Source organism: Saitoella complicata, assembly GCF_001661265.1.
Source record: "Saitoella complicata NRRL Y-17804 unplaced genomic scaffold SAICOscaffold_4, whole genome shotgun sequence".
NCBI lineage: Eukaryota > Fungi > Ascomycota > Saitoellomycetes > Saitoellales > Saitoellaceae > Saitoella > Saitoella complicata.
In genome coordinates this window covers 1-21,729 of record NW_017566995.1, presented here as the reverse complement: position 1 = coordinate 21,729, position 21,729 = coordinate 1, and the positions used below count along the sequence as shown (strand labels likewise).

General features: G+C 53.8%; 9 protein-coding genes across 9 annotated transcripts; 6 read left to right on the top strand and 3 right to left on the bottom strand.

Annotated features, from left to right (window-relative positions):
* Window positions 1-33: 33 nt before the first annotated feature.
* Window positions 34-2,437, bottom strand: SAICODRAFT_17302 (Pkinase-domain-containing protein). Its single transcript, XM_019165780.1, has 4 exons — window positions 1,953-2,437; window positions 1,574-1,855; window positions 1,113-1,509; window positions 34-1,054 (listed from the first exon to the last, which is right to left on the bottom strand). The coding sequence occupies exons 1-4, from the start codon at window positions 2,066-2,068 to the stop codon at window positions 266-268; spliced, it is 1,584 nt and encodes a 527-aa protein (XP_019025990.1). The 5' UTR covers window positions 2,069-2,437; the 3' UTR covers window positions 34-265.
* A 1,229-nt stretch (window positions 2,438-3,666) lies between these two features.
* Window positions 3,667-7,737, top strand: SAICODRAFT_41438 (phospholipase D; the record flags this gene model as incomplete). The annotated part of the gene is made up of 3 exons (XM_019168660.2): window positions 3,667-3,967; window positions 4,100-7,265; window positions 7,392-7,737. Coding segments are annotated over 3 exons (3,813 nt in total), but the record flags the coding sequence as incomplete, so codon positions are not given.
* A 266-nt stretch (window positions 7,738-8,003) lies between these two features.
* On the top strand, window positions 8,004-9,764 carry SAICODRAFT_88912 (NAD-dependent aldehyde dehydrogenase). Its single transcript, XM_019171595.1, has 2 exons — window positions 8,004-8,076; window positions 8,135-9,764. The coding sequence occupies exons 1-2, from the start codon at window positions 8,011-8,013 to the stop codon at window positions 9,713-9,715; spliced, it is 1,647 nt and encodes a 548-aa protein (XP_019025988.1). The 5' UTR covers window positions 8,004-8,010; the 3' UTR covers window positions 9,716-9,764.
* Window positions 9,765-10,388: 624 nt separating this feature from the next.
* On the top strand, window positions 10,389-11,206 carry SAICODRAFT_29112 (uncharacterized protein). Its single transcript, XM_019167322.1, has 4 exons — window positions 10,389-10,462; window positions 10,484-10,802; window positions 10,843-11,053; window positions 11,130-11,206. The coding sequence occupies exons 2-3, from the start codon at window positions 10,657-10,659 to the stop codon at window positions 11,009-11,011; spliced, it is 315 nt and encodes a 104-aa protein (XP_019025987.1). The 5' UTR covers window positions 10,389-10,462; window positions 10,484-10,656; the 3' UTR covers window positions 11,012-11,053; window positions 11,130-11,206.
* Window positions 11,207-11,576: 370 nt separating this feature from the next.
* SAICODRAFT_195567 (uncharacterized protein) lies at window positions 11,577-12,135 on the bottom strand. Its single transcript, XM_019166123.1, has one exon. The coding sequence runs from the start codon at window positions 12,015-12,017 to the stop codon at window positions 11,676-11,678; it is 342 nt and encodes a 113-aa protein (XP_019025986.1). The 5' UTR covers window positions 12,018-12,135; the 3' UTR covers window positions 11,577-11,675.
* Window positions 12,136-12,365: 230 nt separating this feature from the next.
* Window positions 12,366-13,391, top strand: SAICODRAFT_33554 (Metallo-hydrolase/oxidoreductase; the record flags this gene model as incomplete). Its single annotated transcript, XM_019168298.1, has 2 exons — window positions 12,366-12,433; window positions 12,476-13,391. 2 exons carry the CDS (start codon window positions 12,366-12,368, stop codon window positions 13,389-13,391), a joined length of 984 nt encoding a protein of 327 aa, XP_019025985.1.
* A 657-nt stretch (window positions 13,392-14,048) lies between these two features.
* SAICODRAFT_23585 (acid protease) lies at window positions 14,049-17,108 on the top strand (the record flags this gene model as incomplete). Its single annotated transcript, XM_019166705.1, is given in 7 exon segments — window positions 14,049-15,406; window positions 15,451-15,505; window positions 15,673-15,921; window positions 15,950-16,166; window positions 16,189-16,238; window positions 16,258-16,599; window positions 16,638-17,108. The coding sequence occupies 7 exon segments, from the start codon at window positions 14,049-14,051 to the stop codon at window positions 17,106-17,108; spliced, it is 2,742 nt and encodes a 913-aa protein (XP_019025984.1).
* A 2,581-nt stretch (window positions 17,109-19,689) lies between these two features.
* SAICODRAFT_29109 (uncharacterized protein) lies at window positions 19,690-20,296 on the top strand. The gene has a single exon (XM_019167321.1). It carries the CDS (start codon window positions 19,752-19,754, stop codon window positions 20,235-20,237), a length of 486 nt encoding a protein of 161 aa, XP_019025983.1. The 5' UTR covers window positions 19,690-19,751; the 3' UTR covers window positions 20,238-20,296.
* Window positions 20,297-20,520: 224 nt separating this feature from the next.
* On the bottom strand, window positions 20,521-21,343 carry SAICODRAFT_5495 (SH3-domain-containing protein; the record flags this gene model as incomplete). Its single annotated transcript, XM_019169334.1, has 2 exons — window positions 20,521-21,213; window positions 21,290-21,343. 2 exons carry the CDS (start codon window positions 21,341-21,343, stop codon window positions 20,521-20,523), a joined length of 747 nt encoding a protein of 248 aa, XP_019025982.1.
* Window positions 21,344-21,729: the final 386 nt, after the last annotated feature.

The window sequence follows — 21,729 nt, the reverse complement described above, 5'->3', positions numbered from 1 at the left end:
TTGGATACCCGAGATCAACCCTAGTCTACACTAATCACTACGTTTTAATGCCAAGCAAACGAACTTGCCTAATAGCTCGAGGAATCGTGAGACAGCAAACGAATAGCGATACCAAAGCCTTATTATTCCATAGAGTATACCCAACCCGCCAAACCTTCGTATTTCAATGTCGCGTATGCCTGACTTCCTTCCCATTCACGATACCCATACTTGTCTTTCTCCCACAGCCATATTCCTCACTCTCGTTTGCCAATCACATTTCCAATTATTGCCCCCACCTAACCCACCCCTGCCCACCCTGCATCGGAACATGAACACCCCTCCCATCCAACCCCAACGCCAACTCCCTCTCCATAGCCTTCGCGTCAGAGACATCGTCGTCAAGCATGTTTTCGTCTCCCTCATACGCCACGTTCGCTTCCAGACTCTCATAGGCTTCGTCCACTACCTCCCTCGGTCTCGGTTCCTCGCGCGTGTAGCCGCGTTTTGCGATCGATGGGTCGATGGTCGAATCACGCCTCTTTGGCTGCGTGTTTTGGTGTTGGTATTGGCGGTGTGGGTGTGCGTAAGCTGGGGGTGGTGAGAGTTCTTGTTGTTGTTCTTGTTGCGTGAGATACTGCTGCTGCTCCCTCATCCAGTCCTCCACCGGCTTCGGCGTCTCATCCCTCTCCATCTCCCTCGCCCTCGCCAACTCCCTCTCTTTCTCTTTCTCCTCACGACTCTTCGCCGCCAACGCAGCTTGCTGCTCCGGAGGCATACGCACGACTTTCCTGAAATCGACGACTTCCTCAAGGATCATCTGTCGCATTTCATCGACGTCTTGGACGCTTTCGAAGCCGAAATCGAATTCTTGGGAGCAGGTGGGTTCGTCCGAGGGATCGTGCCAGACGGAGAGGTAGGGGTGTTTGAGGGCTTCTTCGACTGTGATGCGTTTTGCGGGGTCGAAGGTTAGGAGTTTGGAGAGGAGGTCGAGGGCGAGGGGGTTTGCGTTGGGGAAGACGTGGGTGAATGGAACACGGGGCATGAATGGGAGGTTGCGGACATATTGTTGTGCCTAAGTCATAATTCAGTTAGCACATCTCAGACACAATTGCTCTTGAATGACGACATACCCTCGGCGACCCAATCCTCGACAAGGTCTCCTCATCCGGCGTCCCCAAGAAATGCAGAATCTGGTTCAACTGATCCACATAATCCCTCCCCTTGAAAAACGGCTTCCCACCCAACAACTCGGCCAAGATACACCCAACGCTCCACATGTCGATCGCCTTCGTGTAGCTCTGAAACGACAACATGATTTCGGGTGCGCGGTACCAGCGTGTCGCGACGTATTCCGTCATGAATCCGGCGTTGGTGTCGGGGTGGGAGGAGTATCCACGTGCGAGGCCGAAATCGCAGATCTTGAGTTCGCAGTCGGCGTTTACCAGGAGGTTGCCGGGTTTTAGGTCGCGGTGGAGGACGTTTGCTGAGTGGATATACTTCAGGCCGCAGAGGAGTTGGTAGATGAAGCTGTGACGTCCGTATTAGCATGCATTCAGTGCCGCATACATCCGCTGGTCTCGCTCTCACGTACCTCTGATAATGACTATCCGTCAACCCCTGCCCACTCCTAATAATCGCATGCAAATCGGCCTCCATACACTCCTCATACAAATACACCTCCGCCCACTTCCCCGTCCGACTATCCGGCACGATTTCCATATCGTATAAGCAGGTGATATTTTTGTGACCCCGGAAGTGTCGGAGGAGCTTGATTTCGCGGAGGGCGCGTTTTGTGAGGATTGATTTTGAGAAGACGTTTGTTACTTTCTTGATGGCGATGGGAGTTTGGGGGGAGTCGAGGTTTTGGGCGGCGCTGTGTTGCTAAGAAGTCAGCATACAGTCACTCGGAAATGTTCTGCACGTCCTGGTGGAGGGCGAGCAGCGTTGGGGGTGAGGGGAGGGGTACGTACACGACCAACCCATACGCTCCCTGTCCCAACTCCTTCGTAATCTGATACCGATCATGCACGACGAAATCCTGTCCCATCACCTTAAACACCGTATGGTGTCCCGAATTCGTAGCCATCCTCTGCCCTTGTCCTTCCTTATGTTTCCTAAACTTTCTTTACGCTTTTGACTGGATGAATGCGTAATGACAAGGGGGGGTATATGCTCGACGTTTTTGTTTGTAATCGCGGCGTAAGCAGCACCAGCAGCTCCAGATGCAGGATTTGTTTTTGGTGGGGAGTGGGGGGCTGCACGTGGGCGCGGGCGGTCGATGGTCTGGGTGCGGGAGAGGGTTGGGCATTGGACATTTTATAGGAAGACGGATGCTGGCCGAGGATTGACGATTGAGGGCCGAGGACGGTTTGCTGTCAGAGAGGAGGTCTGCCCAACAAAACAAGCAGAGGACAAATTATTGTCTTCAATCATGACCTGCTGATATGAAGGAAGTCACCCATTCCTTAGGGTTCGCCTCTTCTAGACGCATACCCGTCGCAGATCCGACACACCTACGTCTCCTGGCCTGCAGCCGCAACCTCAGCCTACCGGTACCTACACCCCCCAGCCCCAATTTAATACCGTCATCAAACCAAGAAAAACAAAAACAAAAACGACAACAGGCATACAGTATAGAGGATGGAGGGTGTCGTTCTCGCTGACCCTTTACCAGCAGCAGCTGCAGCTGCAGCCGTGATGAAGGATAAGGAGAATGGAAATGGAAACGGGTATTTCGATGGGTCGCATGCCAACGGTGGCTATGCGGTGGATACTGCATACACCACCACAAACGGGGACGGAACCCCATTACCACAACGAACGACGCTTCCCTACCTCCCGACTCTTCAAGAGGAGGATTCCTCACTACCTTCATCACCCTACACCAACGGTGCACCACGGCTTCCGCCATTAGTCGTGCATACTACAACAACTCCCAGCGCGGATGGTGTTACAGACGCAAGCAGTGAAGGGGGGATTCAACGCATACAGAGCCCGACGATTGGAGATTCGGTTAGTACGGCGGTTATATTGCCTACGCCTGCGGCTGTGCCGGTCGTGCCTACTCTTACGCCTGTCGAGAGGGATAGGGGGAGCCAGAAGAGACCGACGAGGCTGTTGAGTCATTTCAAGAGTTTTGGGCATGATGGGCCGGTGGATGGAGGCGAGACGGCTGTTGGAGCTGGAGGGAAGGCGCATTCGTTTAGGTTTTTAAGGGGGAGGGGGGGTGGCAGTGGCAGTGATGCTGGGATTTCGGTTTCGAGGTCGGAGGCTGAGTCGCCGGCGCCGACAGATTCGATGCCGATTGATAGCGAGGGGGATGGGGATGGGGAGGTGGATGGACATGCGGGTGTTGGTGTATCGCCACGGTTTGCGAGGAGGAGTACGATGAATGACCTTAATGTCCCATTGGGTCTGGGATCCACCAACCTCGTCTCCTCCGACGCTCCGTCAACGACGAATCCTGGTCTTGGAACCCGTAGCTCGAGTTTCTTCCATCGGCCGCGGTTGGGGATGACGGTATCCATCACAGGCAGCGACGGCGGCCCCCGACATCCAAAGTGGACGAGAGCGCTCAGCGCGATGAAAATTAAGAAAAAGTCAAAACCCAAGAAAGAGGATAAAGACGCGCAGAAATCGACAGAGTTGATTGGAGAGCTCATGGCCGTCGCACCAGCCGCTCTCCTCCTCGCCAGCGCGATGAGGAGGGATGATGACCACGCGCCCCGGATTCCGATCTTATTGAGTCAGTTGAAGTTACGGGTCGTCGATTCCGCGAATTTAGCGGCGAGACAACATGCGAGTTTTCGGATTGAGATGGAGTATGGAGGCGGGAGGATGGCGTGGAGCGTTACCCGTGAATTTCGGGATTTTGCGGCGTTGCATGGAAGGTATCGCCTCAAGGAATTACAGGATAAGGGAAAGGGAAAGGGGGGGAGTTGGAAGCTGCCCCGCTTTCCGCGGGATACGATTCCGTATCTTAGGGGTGCGAGGGGAATCTCGAATCATGAGGAGGATTCGGAGGAACACATGGATCCGGATCTGGCGGCGGGGATATTGGCGGGGATTGGGAGGTTGGGCGCGGTAAGTGGGGTTAGTGTTGCGAATGTGAAGAAAGAGACATTCGCGGTTGCGCAAAGGAAGAAGTTGGAGGAGTATTTGCATGGGTTGATAAGGATATTGATGTTCAGGCCTGAAGCGAATCGGTTACTCAAGTTTCTGGAGATCTCGGCGTTGGGGATTCGGTTGGCGGCTGAGGGGACGTATCATGGGAAAGAAGGGTATTTGGTCATCAGGGGCGGGAAGGGGAGTAATGGCGCGAGTCGGTTTAATCCTGTGGAGATTCGGAAGAGGCATAGTCCGAAGTGGTTTTTGGTGAGGCACAGTTATATCGTTTGTGTGGATCATCCGGCGGAGATGAATATCTATGATGTGTTTTTGGTGGATGGGGAGTTTGGGGTTACGACGCATGGGAAGAAGAAGGTTAACGTCGCGGGGCCGGGGCCGGGGAATTCGAAGCCGCATTCGAGGCCGCAGTATCATACGTTGAGGATTAAGAATGCGGAGAGGGAGTTGAAGTTGTTGGGACAGAACGAGCGGACGATTGCGCAGTTTTATGAGTCGATTGAGATGATGCGGAAAGCTACGCCGTGGAGTGAGCCTAATCGGTTTGATTCTTTCGCGCCGATTCGGACGAATGTCGCGGCGCAGTGGTTGGTCGATGGACGCGACTATTTCTGGAACGTGAGTCGTGCGATATTGAAGGCGAAGGACGTGATTTATATCCATGATTGGTGGTTGAGTCCGGAGCTTTATATGCGGAGGCCAGCGGCGACGAGTCAGAAATGGAGACTGGATCGGTTGTTGCAGAGGAAAGCCCAGGAGGGTGTCAAGATTTTCGTCATTGTTTATCATAATGTCGGGACGACTGTACCGATTGATTCGCAGTATACGAAGTATTCGTTGCTTGATTTGCATCCGAATATCTTTGTGCAGAGGAGTCCGAGTCATTTGAGGCAGAATACGTTTTTCTGGGCGCATCATGAGAAGATTTGTGTTGTTGATCATACGATTGGGTTTGTTGGTGGGTTGGATTTGTGTTTTGGGCGGTGGGATACGCCGCAGCATATCTTGACGGACGATAAACCGCTTGGGTTTGACGAGGCGGAGAGAGGGGAGTCGGTTGATGATCCCCAGATTTGGCCTGGGAAGGATTATTCCAATCCGAGAGTTCAGGATTTCCATGATTTGGATAAACCGTATGAGGAGTTGTATGATCGGAGTCAGATTCCGCGTATGCCGTGGCATGATATCTCGATGCAGTTGTTGGGACAGCCGGCGAGGGATTTGACGAGGCATTTCGTGCAGCGGTGGAATTATCTGTTGCGACATAAGAAGCCGAGTCGACCGACGCCATTCCTCCTCCCACCGCCGGACTTTGGGAAGGAGGAGTTGGAGGAGTTGGGCTTGACCGGAACGTGCGAGGTTCAGATTCTCCGGAGTGCGGGTAGTTGGAGTTTGGGTACGCCCGACAAGACTGAACATTCGATTCAGAACGCGTATTTGAAGTGTATCGAGAAGAGTGAGCATTTCGTTTACATCGAAAACCAGTTCTTCATCACGAGCACGGATGTCGATGGTGAGATGATCGAGAACTCCATCGGAGATGCGTTGGTTGAGAGGATTGTCCGCGCGTACAGGAATGATGAGCACTGGCGATGCGTGTGTGTTATTCCGCTCATGCCTGGGTTCCAGAATACTGTCGACGCAGCGGATGGTAGCAGTGTGCGTTTGATCATGCATTGTCAGTATCGCTCTATCTGTCGTGGACCGAACTCAATTTTTGGTCGGTTAGCGGTGGAGGGGATCGATCCGGAGGATTACATCACTTTCTTCGGATTGAGGGGATGGGGCGAGGTCGGTACCAACAATACGTTGGTGACGGAGCAGATTTATATTCATGCGAAGACAATGGCCGTGGATGATCGTGTCGCCATCATCGGGTCTGCGAATATCAATGAGAGAAGTATGCGTGGAAACAGAGACTCCGAGGTCGCAGCTGTGATCCGCGATACGGATTTGCAGGAGAGTATGATGGGTGGAAAACCCTACCTCGTCGGACGATTCGCACACTCGTTGAGGATGAGGTTGATGAGGGAGCATCTGGGTGTTGACGTTGATGGTATTGAGCAGGAGGAGCGGCAAATGGATGGATTGGATAAGAAGGCTACGTGGCAGGATGTAGATGAGTGGCATCCGGACCGTGAGGAGGGGATTGGTGGGAAGGGAGCGGTGGATTTGCAGTCGAACCCGGATGACGCGTTGTCAGATGTTATGAGCGAGCGGACTGGACATTCGTTTAACCATGATGCTGACGAGCTCGAGGGTCCGGAGAATATCACGAGTGGCAAGCCGAAGAGTGGGGACGCGCGTGTTACGAACAACGCCGATCACAGGCGTAGTGTCGCTGGTGCGACGGAGCATGACGCTGCCGAGCACGAGCGGAAGCAGAAGAAGGGGATGTATGGTGGTCCTCGAGCGCGCGAGTTTAAGAACTCTGGTGATTGTGCTCTTGACCCGGCTAATGCGGAGCATGTTAAGCTCGTCGAAGAGAATGGAAAGGTCGTGGATGCTACGCTTGAGCCGGTCACAGTCGCCGAGTATGGAAGTGTCTCTACGGATGGTGTTCAGCTCGCGGGTGGTATCCCTGGCGTTATGGAGAGATCTTCGAAGCCCAGAAGTTCTTTGGAAAAAGTCGAGGTCAGAAGGACTAGCGTGGACAAGCTGGGAGACGGTAAAGGAAGCGTGACACAAAGGGCTGGACACAACCGTCCTCCCAATATCTCGATCACGAGTCCCGAGCCTGAACCCAAGCCCAAGGCGGACAAGGAGAGGCTCTCTCCACCCGAGCACAGGGGCCATAGCCGCAACACATCTTGGGGATCTCGAGGCAGCGGCACTAGGATTGACACACCTCCCATCCACGTCTCTACAGTCACCGGCCGCACCATCCCCATCATCAACCCCCACAACTTCCGTGACCCTCTTGCTGACGAATTCTTCTTGGACGTCTGGTCCGCCTCCGCCCTAAACAACACCGAGATCTTCCGCAAAGTGTTCAGACCGATGCCAGACGACAACGTGCAGACGTGGAAACAGTATAAACTGTATAGCGCGTATCAGGAACGGTTGGCGATGGCGCAGGGTGCGAAGGAGGGGAAGATGAAGGCACAGGAGGAGGCGCCGGGGCATAGTGGGCCTGCTGGCGGGTTGGGGCAGGAGAAGTTGACGGAGAAGCATCATGGAGGCGGGAAGGGGATTGGTGCAGGGTTGGGAAGCCCGAAGAGTGCGGGGAGTAAGCATGGGCGGTTTGACGATGATCCGGAGGGCAAGGATCCGAAGGAGTGGAGCGAGAGGTTGGGGGATGAGGCTATACGGAGTCCGGTGCCGATTGGCGAGGATGGACATGGTGGGTCCGCTTCTGGGCACCAGCGTGTGCGGTCACAGGACCTTAACGGGGTTTCGAGGTCTGGGAGTCAGTCTCACCGCGGCCGCAGGAGAGCCGGGACGTTGAGGAGGAGCGATCTTGGGTGGACGACTGAGGACCTGAGTGATCGCGAGAGCATGAAGAAGATGTTGGGTGAGTTGAGGGGTCATTTGGTGCAGTGGCCTATGCAGTGGTTGGTAAAGGAGGATGAGGCTGGGAATTGGTTGTACCCGGTGGATCGATTACCGCCGTTGGAAATCTACGACTAAACGGATACAAGAATGGAAGACGGGAAGAGGACGAGCATTGCACTTGATTATGGATTCATACATGCAGAACATTGAAGCGAGCGTTGACGGCGTTTTCTCATGGTTTTAACAGACCTCATTTACATTAAAGGGAATATTAAGGGGATACAAGATAATTCGGTTGCCCGGGTCGCTTAAGCCACACTCCCAGTCTGACGTCGGTGCAGCTGTCCTGTCCCAAAGAGCGCGACCGGAGGAAATCCAAGGAACCCAAACCACCAAATATACCAGATAATGTCAGACCTCCCTAAAATCAGCCTGCCCGAGTTCGAGTCGACGAGTTTGGATTTGATCCCTGCTGTACGTATCAATTGGCGTTCTTCCCGTCGCAGTTGGCTAACTTTTGCCGTGTTTGTAGCTCGTTGAGGAGCTCCGCGCATCTTTCAACGCAAACCGCACCAAATCTGTCGAGTTCCGTAAGACACAGTTGAAGCAGCTTTTCTACCTTGTCCACGACCACGCCGATCGTTTCCGTGAGGCGCTCGCACAGGATCTTCACAAGCCCGCCGTCGAGGCATGGGCTTTCGAGATCTCCCCCGCCAAGGACGAGATCCAGCGCGCCATTGACTCCTTGGATGAGTGGGTCAAGCCCGAGAAGCCCGCTGGCATTCCCTTCTTCCCGTTCTCTATTGCGAATAAGCCTGTGATTAGGAAGGAGCCGAAGGGTGTTGCGTGCGTTATCGGTACGTGGAATTACCCGTTGATTCTCTGCTTGAAGCCCCTCGTTGGTGCCATTGCTGCTGGATGTACCGCTATTATCAAGCCTTCTGAGCACGCTCCCAAGGTCGGGGCTTTGTTGCACGAGTTGTTCCCGCAGTATATGGACCCCATGTGCTACCGCGTCGTCTTGGGCCACAAGGAGGAGGCGGAGCGTTTGTTGCAGTGTGAGTTTGATCATATTTTCTATACTGGTTCTGCTGGTGTTGGAAAGTTGATCATGAAGGCCGCTGCGGAGCATTTGACCCCGGTCACACTCGAGTTGGGTGGGAAGTCTCCTGCCATCGTTACCCGTCATGCCGATGTTGCTTTGGCTGCCAAGAGGATCGCGTGGGCCAAGTTTGCGAATGCCGGACAGACTTGTGTTGCGCCTGACTATGTCTTGGTTGCCAAGAGCATTCAGAATGAGTTCGTTGCTGCGTTGGAGAAGGTCATTAATGAGTTCTACGAGGGTAAGCCGCAGGAGTCGAAGGAGTATGGTAGGATTGTGAATGAGGCTCAGTGGACTCGTGTTGCAGAAATCTTGGACAAGACTGAGGGCCACGTTGTCATTGGTGGCAACAAGGACATCTCTGATCTTTACATTGAGCCTACTGTCGTCACTGATGTCGCCGCTACCGACTCCTTGATGGAGAGCGAGATCTTCGGTCCCATTTTGCCAATCATCACCGTCGAGGACTCTGCCGAGGCCGTCAAGTTCGTTCGTGAGAACGCTAACCACCCTCTCGCTCTCTACGCCTTCACCGGCGAGAACAAGACCGAGGCCGAGTACATCTTGGACAATACCCTCTCCGGCACCGCCGCGATCAACGAGTGTATGTGGCAACTCGCCGTACCCCAACTCCCCTTCGGCGGAGTCCGCACCTCCGGTCACGGAACTTACGTCGGTAAGGCTTCTTTCGACACCTTCTCCCACCACCGCTCCGTCGTCGAGCAGCCCAAATGGATGGAATACCTCGTTGGGCTCCGATACCCCGGTCTCCCCGGCGGTGGATACGACCATGTCACCAAGTTGGAGAAATACCTCAAGAGTGGACAGGATCCTCAGCCTAAATTCCAGAGGCCTGGAGAGGAGAGTGTTTTGGTGTCGCTGATGGCGTTTCTGGGGGCGAGTGTCGTGCCCGGGATCGTTGCCGGTACTGTGTGGTTGGCGCATAGGAGGGGGTTGACGAATGTTATCTTGGGGCAGGTTAGGGCTATTAACGACAACTTTAATGCTTAGATGGAAGGTGCTGTGTAGGATAGGGATGTCCGGCCGCGCAGCGGGGAAGGAGACGAGAGTGGCTAGTGATATAGCCTTGGCATGGTTTCTTGTTGTCATCATTTCTCAATCGAACATGTTATCAAAGATATGGATCATGCCGGATGTCTGAGCAGCTGCAAACTCTTTGGCCTCCAAATTTCTGGTAGTCAGTCGAGAACTCAAGATGTAGGAAACCCTTCATCAGATCTTAGTTCTTGCTCCTTCTTTGCCTCCTCAGGAAATGTAAGACCCGGCACTTCATTTGGGACACGGCACTCCATAGAAGCCCGTTTCCCAACCTCTTCAGCACTTGCAGTCCCTTGCTCACGATTAGTCATTGCGGGATTGTCATCGATGAATGGCTTCCTGACATCCGAGTTCCCACGCTATTGTTAGACCATACCGTCGTGCTCTGATTGTGGCCCTCACAAAAGCCAAAATCACAAAGGAGAAGATTGAGGAGCAGTGTCTTGTCAAGAGAAGCACATTGCAGGATATCACTAACCGTTGGTGGAAGACGGCCTCTTACCGCGACAGCCATCGTTCTGGACGCCCTCAGATCCTTCCCTAACGCCATAAGGATCAGCTCACCCGCAGTGTTCACATTGGGAAGTACCGCTACGCTGTGTGGAAGCTGCTGCTGCCTTCGATCATGGTCACCAAAGGGATGTTTCAGCGGAGACAGTACGTTTGTTATTGCTCAAAAGCGGAGCAAAGTGTGTTACACAGAACAGGAAACTGTTGCGGCTCTGGAAAGGCGTTGCTAATGGGCAAAGGAGCACTTACACTGGAGGAAGGATGACTGGATGCGGATCATCTACACCGACGAATTGAAATTCCAGCGTTCAGGGCCAGGACATGTTGCAAAGGTCTACGTGTGGCCTGGGGATCCTCCTAGGGTGAATGAATCCATTCCTCGGATGTATTCTGGTGGTGGGAGTATCTTTGTGTTTGGTGGAATGTGCTGGTGGGGGGCCACAAAACGCGCTCGTTCGCAGGTCCCAACGGTCGACAAGTTCGTGATGCATGACTTCGTTGAAGACTTTCTACTTCCCAAGCTTCAGGAGTTCACAGAAGCCAACATCAGCCTCACAATCCGACAAAAGAACAACACAAGAGAACAACACCAAGTTTCACGCGCTCGACTGCAAAGAATCTTATGAAAGGGAGGGGTACAGAGTCCTACTCTGGCTGACATACTCACCTGATATGAACCCCATTGAGGACTTGTGGTGCCTGATCACGAAACACCTGGGAAGCGAGCTGCATTTGTAAAAGACCTCGATGAACCATGGTAGTGGACTTTGCAGGAATGGGAAAAGATTCCGCTCGAATACCTCCGGAAGCTCATTGAATCGATGCCCTAGAGGGTGAAGGACCTGTACGATGCAAAGGGGGTCCATACAAGGCATTGAGTTTTACTTGCGAGGGTGAGGAGGGGGGTGTTGGATGGAGCCAGTGGGGCACTCAGGAAGGACACCCGCAAATACTGTAGTTAGGGAGTTGTCCTCTTAAAGATGTGTTGTTTATTTGGCTTTAAATAAGACAATTTTCAAATCGTTTCAGCAAATTTCTAACCCTAACTTAGTTTGAAAGAGTATATAAAGGGGGGTTCCCTTAGTCCTTTAATTAGCAACAAGCGTCTTTGCGAATATCAAGACCTTCCTAGGTCAACAAGTCAAGTGGTTCCTCAACCTCTTGATAGGTAGACAGTCCGTTCCCGCCATCTCAAGTTACTTTCAACCAAGGCCCTGGTCTTTGTTAGTACAAACTGCCCTCAACCTCTTGTCTACGTCTACATGTCAGTCCTGCTATTGGGCCTGGTCTTACTGGTGTCTACGTCATCTGTCAGTCTTGGTTACGTCATTTCAGTCTACGGAATCTCTCACTGGATAGACCCCGCCCGACTCGTGCGGCGCCACCATGAAGACGAATGCTGTTACTGAATAAGGAGTATCAACGCCCGTCCGCAACAAGGATTGTCGAGGTATTTCTCAACTGCGAACTGAAGTCTCTCTGTTTCATCTTTGGACCAGTCACTACCCTTGGAGTCGGCCTTAACCTTAGTGAGGTACCAGCATTTATCTTGGATGATGCAGGGTGACCAGCTGGGAAAGTGATCTTCAGTAAGTATTCTCCATTTTGTCTTGCCTTTCCCGTCGTAATATTTCCCAATAAGGCCGTGCAACAGCGTTTGAATTTCTTTGAACATTTCATCTGTCACCGGCCCTTTTTGGTACTGTGTGTCCTCCAAGCCAAAATGATGAACGCGGTCTATCATGTGCTTTGTGCTTTGCCTTGGATTGGAAGCAATTGCAGACTTTCAATCAATGTCCATCATTGATACGGTTGGATGATTTTGTCGTTGGGGCAACGTCGGGGATGACCCGCTTGCCTCTTTCGGGAATCTCTCTCGCACCCGCTTCAGGAACATCTGACTGTCTACGTTACATGCGCAGGACAAATCCAACTGAGGCCTCAACTCAGCTCTCGGCGGACCTGTCGTCTGCCATATCTGCAGCGTGATACCTCGTCGCCTACTTCTCCGCTTGCGTTGAAATTGACTTCTCAATCTTTCTTCGGCTTACAACTGCCCTTGGCAATGGATCGTATTCCCAAAACAGCATCCATGGGCCTGCGGCGCCGGCCTTTCGCATCCCTCAGTGTGACTCGGCGTTGGGTTCACTCCTCTTCCACGTATTCCAACCCGACCTTATCCCTGCCGTCCCTCACATCAAGCGAACCCGCAATCTCCGCCTTCTTTCACGCTACAACGCAAACTTGGCAATACCTCCTTCACTGTGTCCAGACTCGCCGCGGTCTCATCATCGATCCGGTTCTTGACTACGATCCTGTACGCGGACATATCTCTACCGAAGCTGCCGATGGGCTGCTCTCGTTTGCAGCGAACTCAGGTGTCCAAATCGAGGGGGTCTTGGAGACACATGCGCACGCGGATCACCTCACAGCAGCCGCCTACCTAAAGCAGCGACTCGGACCCTCCGTCTCCGTGGGTATCGGCGCCAATATCATCAAGACTTACGCACACTTCCAACCAATCTATGCTCTTCCCGACATCGCCTCCACTCCCTCGAACCTCCCCTTCAACACCCTCTTCCACGACAATGATACCTTCCCCCTCGGCTCCGTTTCCGTCCGCGTCCTCCACCTTCCTGGCCACACCTGCGATCACGTCGGCTACGCAGTTGGCAAGAACGTCTTCGTCGGTGACTCCATCTTCATGCCCGACATCGGTTCCGCGCGGACCGATTTCCCTCTCGGAAGCGCGGAGGATCTGTGGAGGAGTGCGAAACGCCTACTAGACCTCCCGGATGATTGGCGACTATTCGTCGGACACGACTACCCCGAAACCAAAACGCCTGAGGCCAGGCGTGAAGCAGCCTTCGCGACCGTCGCCCAACATCGCAGACACAACAAGCACATTGCGGAATCCGTCACGCTCGAGGATTTCATCCAGGCACGAGAGGAGAGGAACGCGAGCCTAGGAACGCCGAGGCTGTTACACCCGAGCATCCAATGTAATTTGCGAGCGGGGCGGTTGGGACCTAGAGATGCGGATGGCAATCTGTATTTCAGGACGCCGTTGAGAATGAAGGGGATGGGTGATAATGTTGCGGCGGAAATCATTGACTGATCAAGACCATATGTGAAGGGGGTAGGAGTCAAGGATTTGAGACGTTCACGGTTCGGTGTCTGAACCATGGATGTCCGAAACGGCACACATTCGCGATACCTCATAACTACGGACACGCCACCGTAATCTGTCCAGCTTCGTCGAATACTCGTGAGTCCGGGTTCGCAACGTACATCGCTCTTCGTGCAGTGTGCTATTTTTAGTAACGCCGGGTGAGAAATAAGGTTGGACGGCTGCATGCCTCGCCCGATTGACATTTGGCGGGCCCGAACCGGTACCGCGCCGGGTCAACTGTACATGTTCCTTAGGGGGCACTGAACACGCAATTAGAGAAATCGCAAATATCTTTCATTTTACGTCCTCATCGGTATGACACCGTTAGGCAATGAGTCACCGATCTTCTCTCACCGCGAAACCTACGATCGAACCTTGGTTTGGTTTCGCTTGATCCAAGGGTTTACAGAACGCCATGACGGGAAGGGAAACTCGAGACTGTAGGGACAACGTTACCGAGTCACATGCGTCGTGAATGGATATGATGGCGTGAGTTATCCGGTCACGAAACGAACTGATCCGCCCTCGTCTCGTCTACAAAAAGGGACGCCATCATCTACCTCACCATCCCTCCCTCCCTCCCAGACATCAACCAGATCAGCAATGCACCCACTCACCCCCACCATCCTCTCCGTCTTCCTCTCCCTCCTCCTTCCCATCGTTCACGCTTACTTATCCGTCGGCCTCACCCGCCAATCCCAGCCCCTCTCCTGGCTCCACGCCCTCCGCCGCCGCGATCCCTTCCAACAAGATCTTGACCGCAACCTCCTCTCCGGATACTACGCCGACTCCGCCCTCGGCACCCCCGCACAAGGCGTGAACCTCCTCATCGACACGTGTGCACCTGATATCTGGGTCACCTATACGCAGTCACCGCATTGTTTGCTGCCTTCCACGCCCTGCAACTTTTCGCAATATGATAATGCGTCTTCCTCGACGTACGTGGCTCTGGATTCGCAGTTTGCGATTAGTTTTTCGGATGGGACGGGGATTGAGGGTGTTTATGCGAATGAGACACTCTTGATTGGACCGAGGGATGACTACATCAACGTCTTTAACGGGACGTTTGGGTTTGGGCTCGGAGGTGACTCGACCCGCGCAACCCTCGGCCTAGGTTTTGCTCCGTACGGCTCCTCCAACGTCAACATGCCGAAAATCCTAGAAGTTCTAGTCCGACGCGGGATTATCTCTACGCACTCGTTCTCGCTGTTTTTGGCGAGTACGGATACGGCGGGGACCCTGATTTTCGGGGGAGTGGATGAGGGAGCGTTTGTGGGGGGGTTGGAGGGTGTGAAGATTCTGGCTACGGTGGATCCGTTGGAGAGTTATGCGGTGGAGGTGACAAGGGTGGTGGTTTCGGGGTTGCCGGATATTGGGGTCCCTGTCGTTGCAAACGGCACGAATGGGACGAACACGACCACCACGAGGATGGAACCGCAAGCGCCTGTGACGGCATTCACGGGCAGTGTCCCGGTCCTCCTCGACTCCGCCTCAACCCTTCTCACACTACCGCAAGGCGCCGTCACCAGCATCGCGTCTGCAATTAACGCAACCCTATACCCCGCCCTAAATGCCTACATCCTCCCCTGTCCCTCTCCCTCCACATCCATAACCCTTTCCTTCACCTTTGCGCACGCTACCACATTCAACGTCTCCCTCCCCGAACTATGCACCCCGATTCCGAATGGAACGACGCTCGGGGATGGACAGTGCGCACTTCTCCTCGCGGCCCCGAGTGCGACGCTCGGGACGGCAAGGTTGGGGATACCGTTTTTGCGGTCGGTTTACGCTGTTTTTGATTTGGATGGTTTGCAGGTATTGTTGGGACAGGCGAATTTTGCGCAGGAGGTTGTGAATATTACGGAGTATGATTCGAGTTTGTGGGTGGGCGCGCCGAGTGCAAGTGTTAGTGTTACGGGGGTTGGAGTCGGTGGGGCGACGCAGTTGGGGAGTCAGGTGTGGTATTCGACAGAGGGGTTGACGTTTACGACGACGACATCTGCAGCGGAAGCGACGAGTACCCCTGGGTGATTGTCGAGAATGACGACGAGCGTGAGAAAGTGGGTGGTCACTACAGATTCTGCACGTATTTTCGGTACCTTAGTTTCTACGTTCGAACAACAATTCTCAATTACCATCAAGTCGGGTTTGCCGTTGTAGGACTCCGGAAGCTTGAGCTTCAATCCCCGAGGGGTTGCCATTGTAGAGGTCATGGTATCGCGCGCAGCTCAGGGCTTGGGAGGTCGAGGGTAAGGACACTGCGGCATCGACTGGGGACAGCATCAAGCTTGGTCTCATGAAGTACTTTGCCCCTGTGAACGCTGCAAGATCACTCAGAGACGAGTGGCACGGCTCCCGTCAGACAATGGGGCTGGTGAATACGTTACTCAACTCAACAACCTACGCATCGAAGTCCTGGAACTCAGCGACACCAAATCCTAGACAAGTTTATCCGTGGTTTAAAGCCAAAGGTCAGGTTGGAACTCGAACTTGGCAACCCTTAGACTCTGGACAGAGCTATCATGATTGGGGACCGATGCGATTGTCGTACGGTCGGCAACAGGATTCTTGATTCGGGCGGGCACAACTTCCTGTCCTGTGGAAACGCTCCACCTCGTTACGGTTCGAGCGATGGTTGCTCCGGAGGGAAGGACCCCATGGAAATTGATGCCGTATGTTTCAACAAAGGGTATCGCAAACCGTTTGTTAGGGGAAACGCCTGTGAGTTCACGAACGATATCAGCACAAGGAAGTGTTACAACTGTGGACGCCTTGGTCATTATGCTTGAGACTGTGAGACGCAAAAGCATAGCAACACCAACAGCAACATGAGTCGGAACACAAAGAGGCAGACGGGAAAAGGTCAAGGTCAGTAGGGTGGGGTATACCTACTGATCAGAAAGAGGGCGACGTGCTAGTAATGCGTGCTGTGGAATTGGAACAAAAGGACATGGCCACAGGTGCCATTGAAAATACGGAAGATACCGATATTGTTACTCAAGCACCTGGTATTGCGCCGACTATCCCCACAGTCGATCAGGTTGAAGCACCTTGGAAGAATTCGTCAAGGGATGAATTGATATGGAAAGGAGTGTCCAATCGTCTGGCTGAAAAAGGGTTATGCGACAACGAAGATCACATGAAGGCAAATACTGTGGGTATGGCCTGCGACGACAATGGAACTACCAACAGCGGCGCCGAGGGCAAAATGACGGATCGCAGGAGAACCCTCCATGTGTTGGGATTTCAAATTGTACACCAGGTGTGATGATTCTCGACACTGGTGCAGAAATGTATATGCTATCTCGTGGATACGCTGAGAAAGCGAGGATCAAGAGTTGCGCGATTCAGCCTATGCCAGTGAGGACGGCAACCACAACAACAAATGATGAAAAGCAGTTTGTCAGTGAAGTTACTGAAGCTGTCCAGCTTCAGTTCGGTAACATACGAATTCCACAAGCCTTTTATGTGACAGATGCAGAACATTATGATATGTTGGTGGGTGCACCCTTCTTTGCCAAATTCAATCCTACTTTTGATTGGGCAAATCAAACAGTGACTTTGTCAGATGGATCAAGGAGTGATACACTTCCACAGTTTGATGAGGATAGTGACCCAGAAGAAGAACACCCAATTGAGATTGATATGATTGGACATTCTTAATTCAAGAAGACAATCTGCAATTTGACATCTGAAGAAGTTATGGTCATGTTTCTGGTGGAAACACCCTCGGAGAAAGCGAATTCCAAATCGAAAGAGGGTAGTCCCAGCTTCATCATGAGAGATTTTGGTGATGTTTTACCTTCAGATCTACCAGCCAGAGAGCCAGTGGATTGACATGTGGTTCATCACATTGACGAAGTCCAGGGAGCTACACCACAGTACAGAGGCATATATACTGGTTGTCCAAACCAGAGTTGGATGTACTAAATGCCCAGATGCAAACTCTGCTCAAAAACGGGAAAATACCACCATCTGTAAGTCCGTATGGAGCGCCTGTCCTTTTCGTCAAGAAGAAGGATGGCAAACTCAGAATTTGCGTCGACTTCCAAGCATTGAACTCACAGACAATTCGGAATTGTTAACCTCTTTCTCGGATCACAGATAGATTTCATGGTGCATGTTGGTTTTCAAAGATTGATTTGAAAATCGATACAAGACAGCATTCAACACACGCTATGGTGGTCTACTTGGATGAAGGAGGTACCGACCGATAGGCTTGCAGGCAGTACAGTAGGACGCGCGCCATGATCAGCGCTCACCACCAAGACGACGACGACGTCGACGACGACGACTTCAACCATGGATCAGCTGCCGACCCGTCCCTTCCGCAACGCTGCCCAACACCCGCTTTCACCCCCGCCTCTTCCTCCCCGTCAACCACCGCCTCTGGTCACGCTGGGATCGAGTCCGACGCAGCGCGCACCCGCACCGGCGCTTCCTCCTCGCCGGAAGCCAGTTCCTGCTCCCACAGCCAGTTCTCCGTCGAGCGCTGTTAATGAGGACAATGCGGCCTTGGGAGTGGAAGACGAAGACATGGCAGATGTCGTTACTTTGGTGGATCAACCCGGCGTCCACCCCGCCCTCCTTCCCCGCCGCAGACCGGTGCCGACGTCGTCACTTCAAGAGGTGCCTATTCGGCCAGCTGCAGGCGAAGGCCCGGATCTCATCAGATTAGATGAAAAGGAAGAGGAGGCGCCGGCTTTACCCACCCGTCCCGCAGCCGCGGTTAGGAAATCCGTTTTCTTGGAGGAACTGGAGTTGACGGAGTCGCCAGTTATGCAGACTACCCCAGAAGCACGGTTCCTCGATGAATTGGATACATCCGTCGAAGAGGATGAAGAAGAAGATTTATGCGCTCGCGCCCCGTCAGAAATCTCGCGTACCGACACGTTCTCATCCGACACAACAACCCTTCCCACCCAAGACCTCCTCGAACAAAACCCCTCGCTCAAAACCATAGAATACGATCTGGACGAAGACTACGAAGCAATCGCCCTAACCCAATTCCCCACCAACTCCACATACACCGAAACCGCATCCTCCATCTCCCTCTCTTCCCCTGATTCTCCACTCCTTCCCACTCGTCCAAACGCCGCTCCGTCGAGTCCGAGTTTGTCCTTGAGAACGTTGATGACACAAGCACGCTCGAACCCCGCCCAATTGCGGGATACGCTACGGACGCACAGGACGGAGTTGGAGGAGAGGGTGAGGAGGGGGTTGGAGGGTGCGAAGGCTAAGACCCTAAAGCCGGCTGGGAGGGTGTTGTCGAGGTCGGACGCGGCAGGTGGGGTGCAGGGACAAGAAGACGTGAGGAGTATGGGGAGGTATGAGGATGTTAGGGCGAGGGTGCAGGCGAGGCAGATGCCAGCGCCTGCTGCTGCTCTTGTTCAACAGCCAATTCGTGTCGCGGCGGGCGCGGAGACAGTGGCTTCGGCTACGGTCGACGTTGTTGTTGCGGCCTCGACGTCGGGTTCTACGCCTCGCGTGGGTGCGGCTCCGGGTTTACCTGTTCGTCGTTCACTTTCTCAGCCGCTGTCGGACTCGGTGGTGGTGCCGTCAGGTGCGGGTGCGAGTGCTTATACTGCAAGGATCACACCAACAACACGTTCAGCAACATCCACGCCTACCACAGCAACAGCACGCGGTCCCCTTCCCCCGCCCATCCGCCTCCATCCCGCACCCGGCGCCTTCCCCATCGCCCCAGAGCCCGAACCCGCTCCACACCCGGCGATAAACATGCTATCATACGTCCTCCGCGAACCAGCATCAGTAACCTACGCCCGCCTCGCCCTCCTCCGCAACGCAGCCGATTCCCTCCCCATGCTCGCTTCCCTCCCAAAACCCTCCCGTCAAACCCTCATCCGCTGTGGACTGGGGGCGTTAGAGGCGAGACTTGGAGATAATCCGCGCAGGGAGGTGGGGGTGTTTGCTACCGCGTTGGGTGCGGGCGCGTGTGTGTGTGAGGGGTGGGTTGGGATCCTGTTGTTGGGGGCGGGGTTGGGGTGTTCGGTGCCGGAGGTATATGTGTATTGGGTGGTGGGGGTGATGCCGCTTGTGTGGTTGGTGGGAGGGTGGATGAGGGTTGTCTTGGCTACTATGGTGGTGATGTGGAATGTTGCGGGGTTGACGTCGGGTGCGTCTCAGACCGGGGATAGCCTTGGGACGGGACGCTGGGGGGCTGGGCAAGGTCAGGATGTCGCGGGGTGGGGTACACCCACCGCCGCCTCTGCTACCTCACTTTCCTTGACTCCGGGCGGTGTTGCCTCTGGAAGTCGTACCCCCGGACCTGTACCCCCGATCACAATGGCAAACCGCGAAGTCGGATGGAAACACTTCGCCCTCGAAGGCGTCGGCTGGCTCAAATTCCGTACCTCAGAATCCGAACGCGCTCGACGCGCTGCCTCAAAAGCCCGCAAAGACCTGGCGAAAGCGGAGAAGAAACGTGTGAAGGAGGAGAAAGCCAAGGAGCGGGAGGAGGAACGGATGGTGCAGGAGGCGAGGAAAGCCAAGGAGCGGGAGGAGGAACGGATGGTGCAGGAGGAGAAGATGAGGGTGATGAGGGAGGCGAGGAAGGGGAGGGAACGTGAGAAGGCGCTGAAGAAGGAGCTGAAGGGGGTGCGGGAGGAAGATGTGAAGATGGAGACTGAAGCTCCGGGGGTTGACGTGGTGTCTGTTACTAGCTCTAGCGAGAGTACAACTGCATCGAGTGTCGATGGGACTTTGCCTGTTGGGACGGGGGTGTTGCCGGTGGGGGAGGGCACGCTTCCTGTTGGGGCTGGTACGCTCTGATATCGCTGTCAAGTCGGAATGGGAGACTCGTGAAGTGTTGAGTTTGGTGATGGCATGGTATTTCTAGTTCTATAGTAGTGACTACCTTGTGACAGCCAATATACCCGTATGATTTCTTGCACCGGGGTCTACGACATGAATGCGGGCGACGGAGGAGAGCGATATGAAAATGATATGGTATTTATTTCGAAGTCCCTTAGTCGTACCTCGACACCTCGCACGCCGCTCGCTTACCCATAATGACAGTCATGTCGATCTTGACCAATAGACAAAGATCAAAACCTTAAAAAATAGCATTCACAATATCCGCACCAACCGTCGCTCCCGCTCCAAAAATCGCCGCATTACCGAATTTCTTTCCGACGCCTTGCAACATACTCTCCTTCTTTGGCTCGACAATGACAGTCTGTTGTGGTGGTTGTTGCTGGACCTGCTGTTGCTGGTACGGGATCGGTGCGTTGTACGGTCCCGGCTGGGTGGGAGCGTATAGCTGTTGTTGCTGATACGGCATAGGCGCCGGCGGCATCGACTTTTCTTGTAACTGAACGTAGTTGGATGGAAAGATCCCCTCACGCTGCGTCCCCGCAATCCGCCCCTTCCACCAATCTCCATTAACGTACTCCAACACCTCGACCCTCTCTCCCGGCTGTAACCCAAGATCTCCGGGGTCGGAGGCGGGGTATGCATACAGTGCCGTTGCGTGTGCGATTGGTGCTGGACCTCGCACGGGTGGTGCAGGGGGTTGGGGTTGATGAGGATTTAGGGAGAGGGAGTTGGAGAATTTGTCTTGGAGGGCGGTGATGTTTGATTGTTGGTGTTGGGGGGAAGCAGCGGCCGCGGGGGGAGCGGAGACTGCGATGGCGTTGGTGGGGGAGGTGACGACAGAACCTGCAGCCCAGCGGCGGGGGATCTGGGCGGAAATGGAGTTGTAGGCTTGTTCTGTGATGACGCCGGAGTCGACGAGGAAGGATAGGTCCTGTTGATGGAATTTATTAGCTTAACTGTTTTCCGGGCGATTGGAGTAGTTTGAAAGGGAGAGGGACAGGACGTACATTATGAAGGCCCCCTAGGACACGATTGATGTAGAGGACGTTTTGATCGGACATGACAGAGTGAATGATTGACGGTGCTGATGATGTTGAGCTGTCCTTTTGGTGTTCAGGTTTGTGATGCTGGTGCGCCGATAGGCGCCCCACCTAATGCACGAGCGAGGTCTGCAAATCTGCGCAGTTCTCCGCGCGTCGCGAAAATCAGTGCAAATCACTGAAAAATGAGTTTGGCCGCACAAATCTAAGCTCGAGCTAACCTACGAGCTCGAGGTCGAAAAGCCACCTTCTCGGTGCCAAGATGCTCTTCACCTGCAACCTCTGCTTAGGGTTAGGGTTAGGGTTAGGGTTAGGGTTAGGGTTAGGGTTAGGGTTAGGGTTAGGGTTAGGGTTAGGGTTAGGGTTAGGGTTAGGGTTAGGGTTAGGGTTAGGGTTAGGGTTAGGGT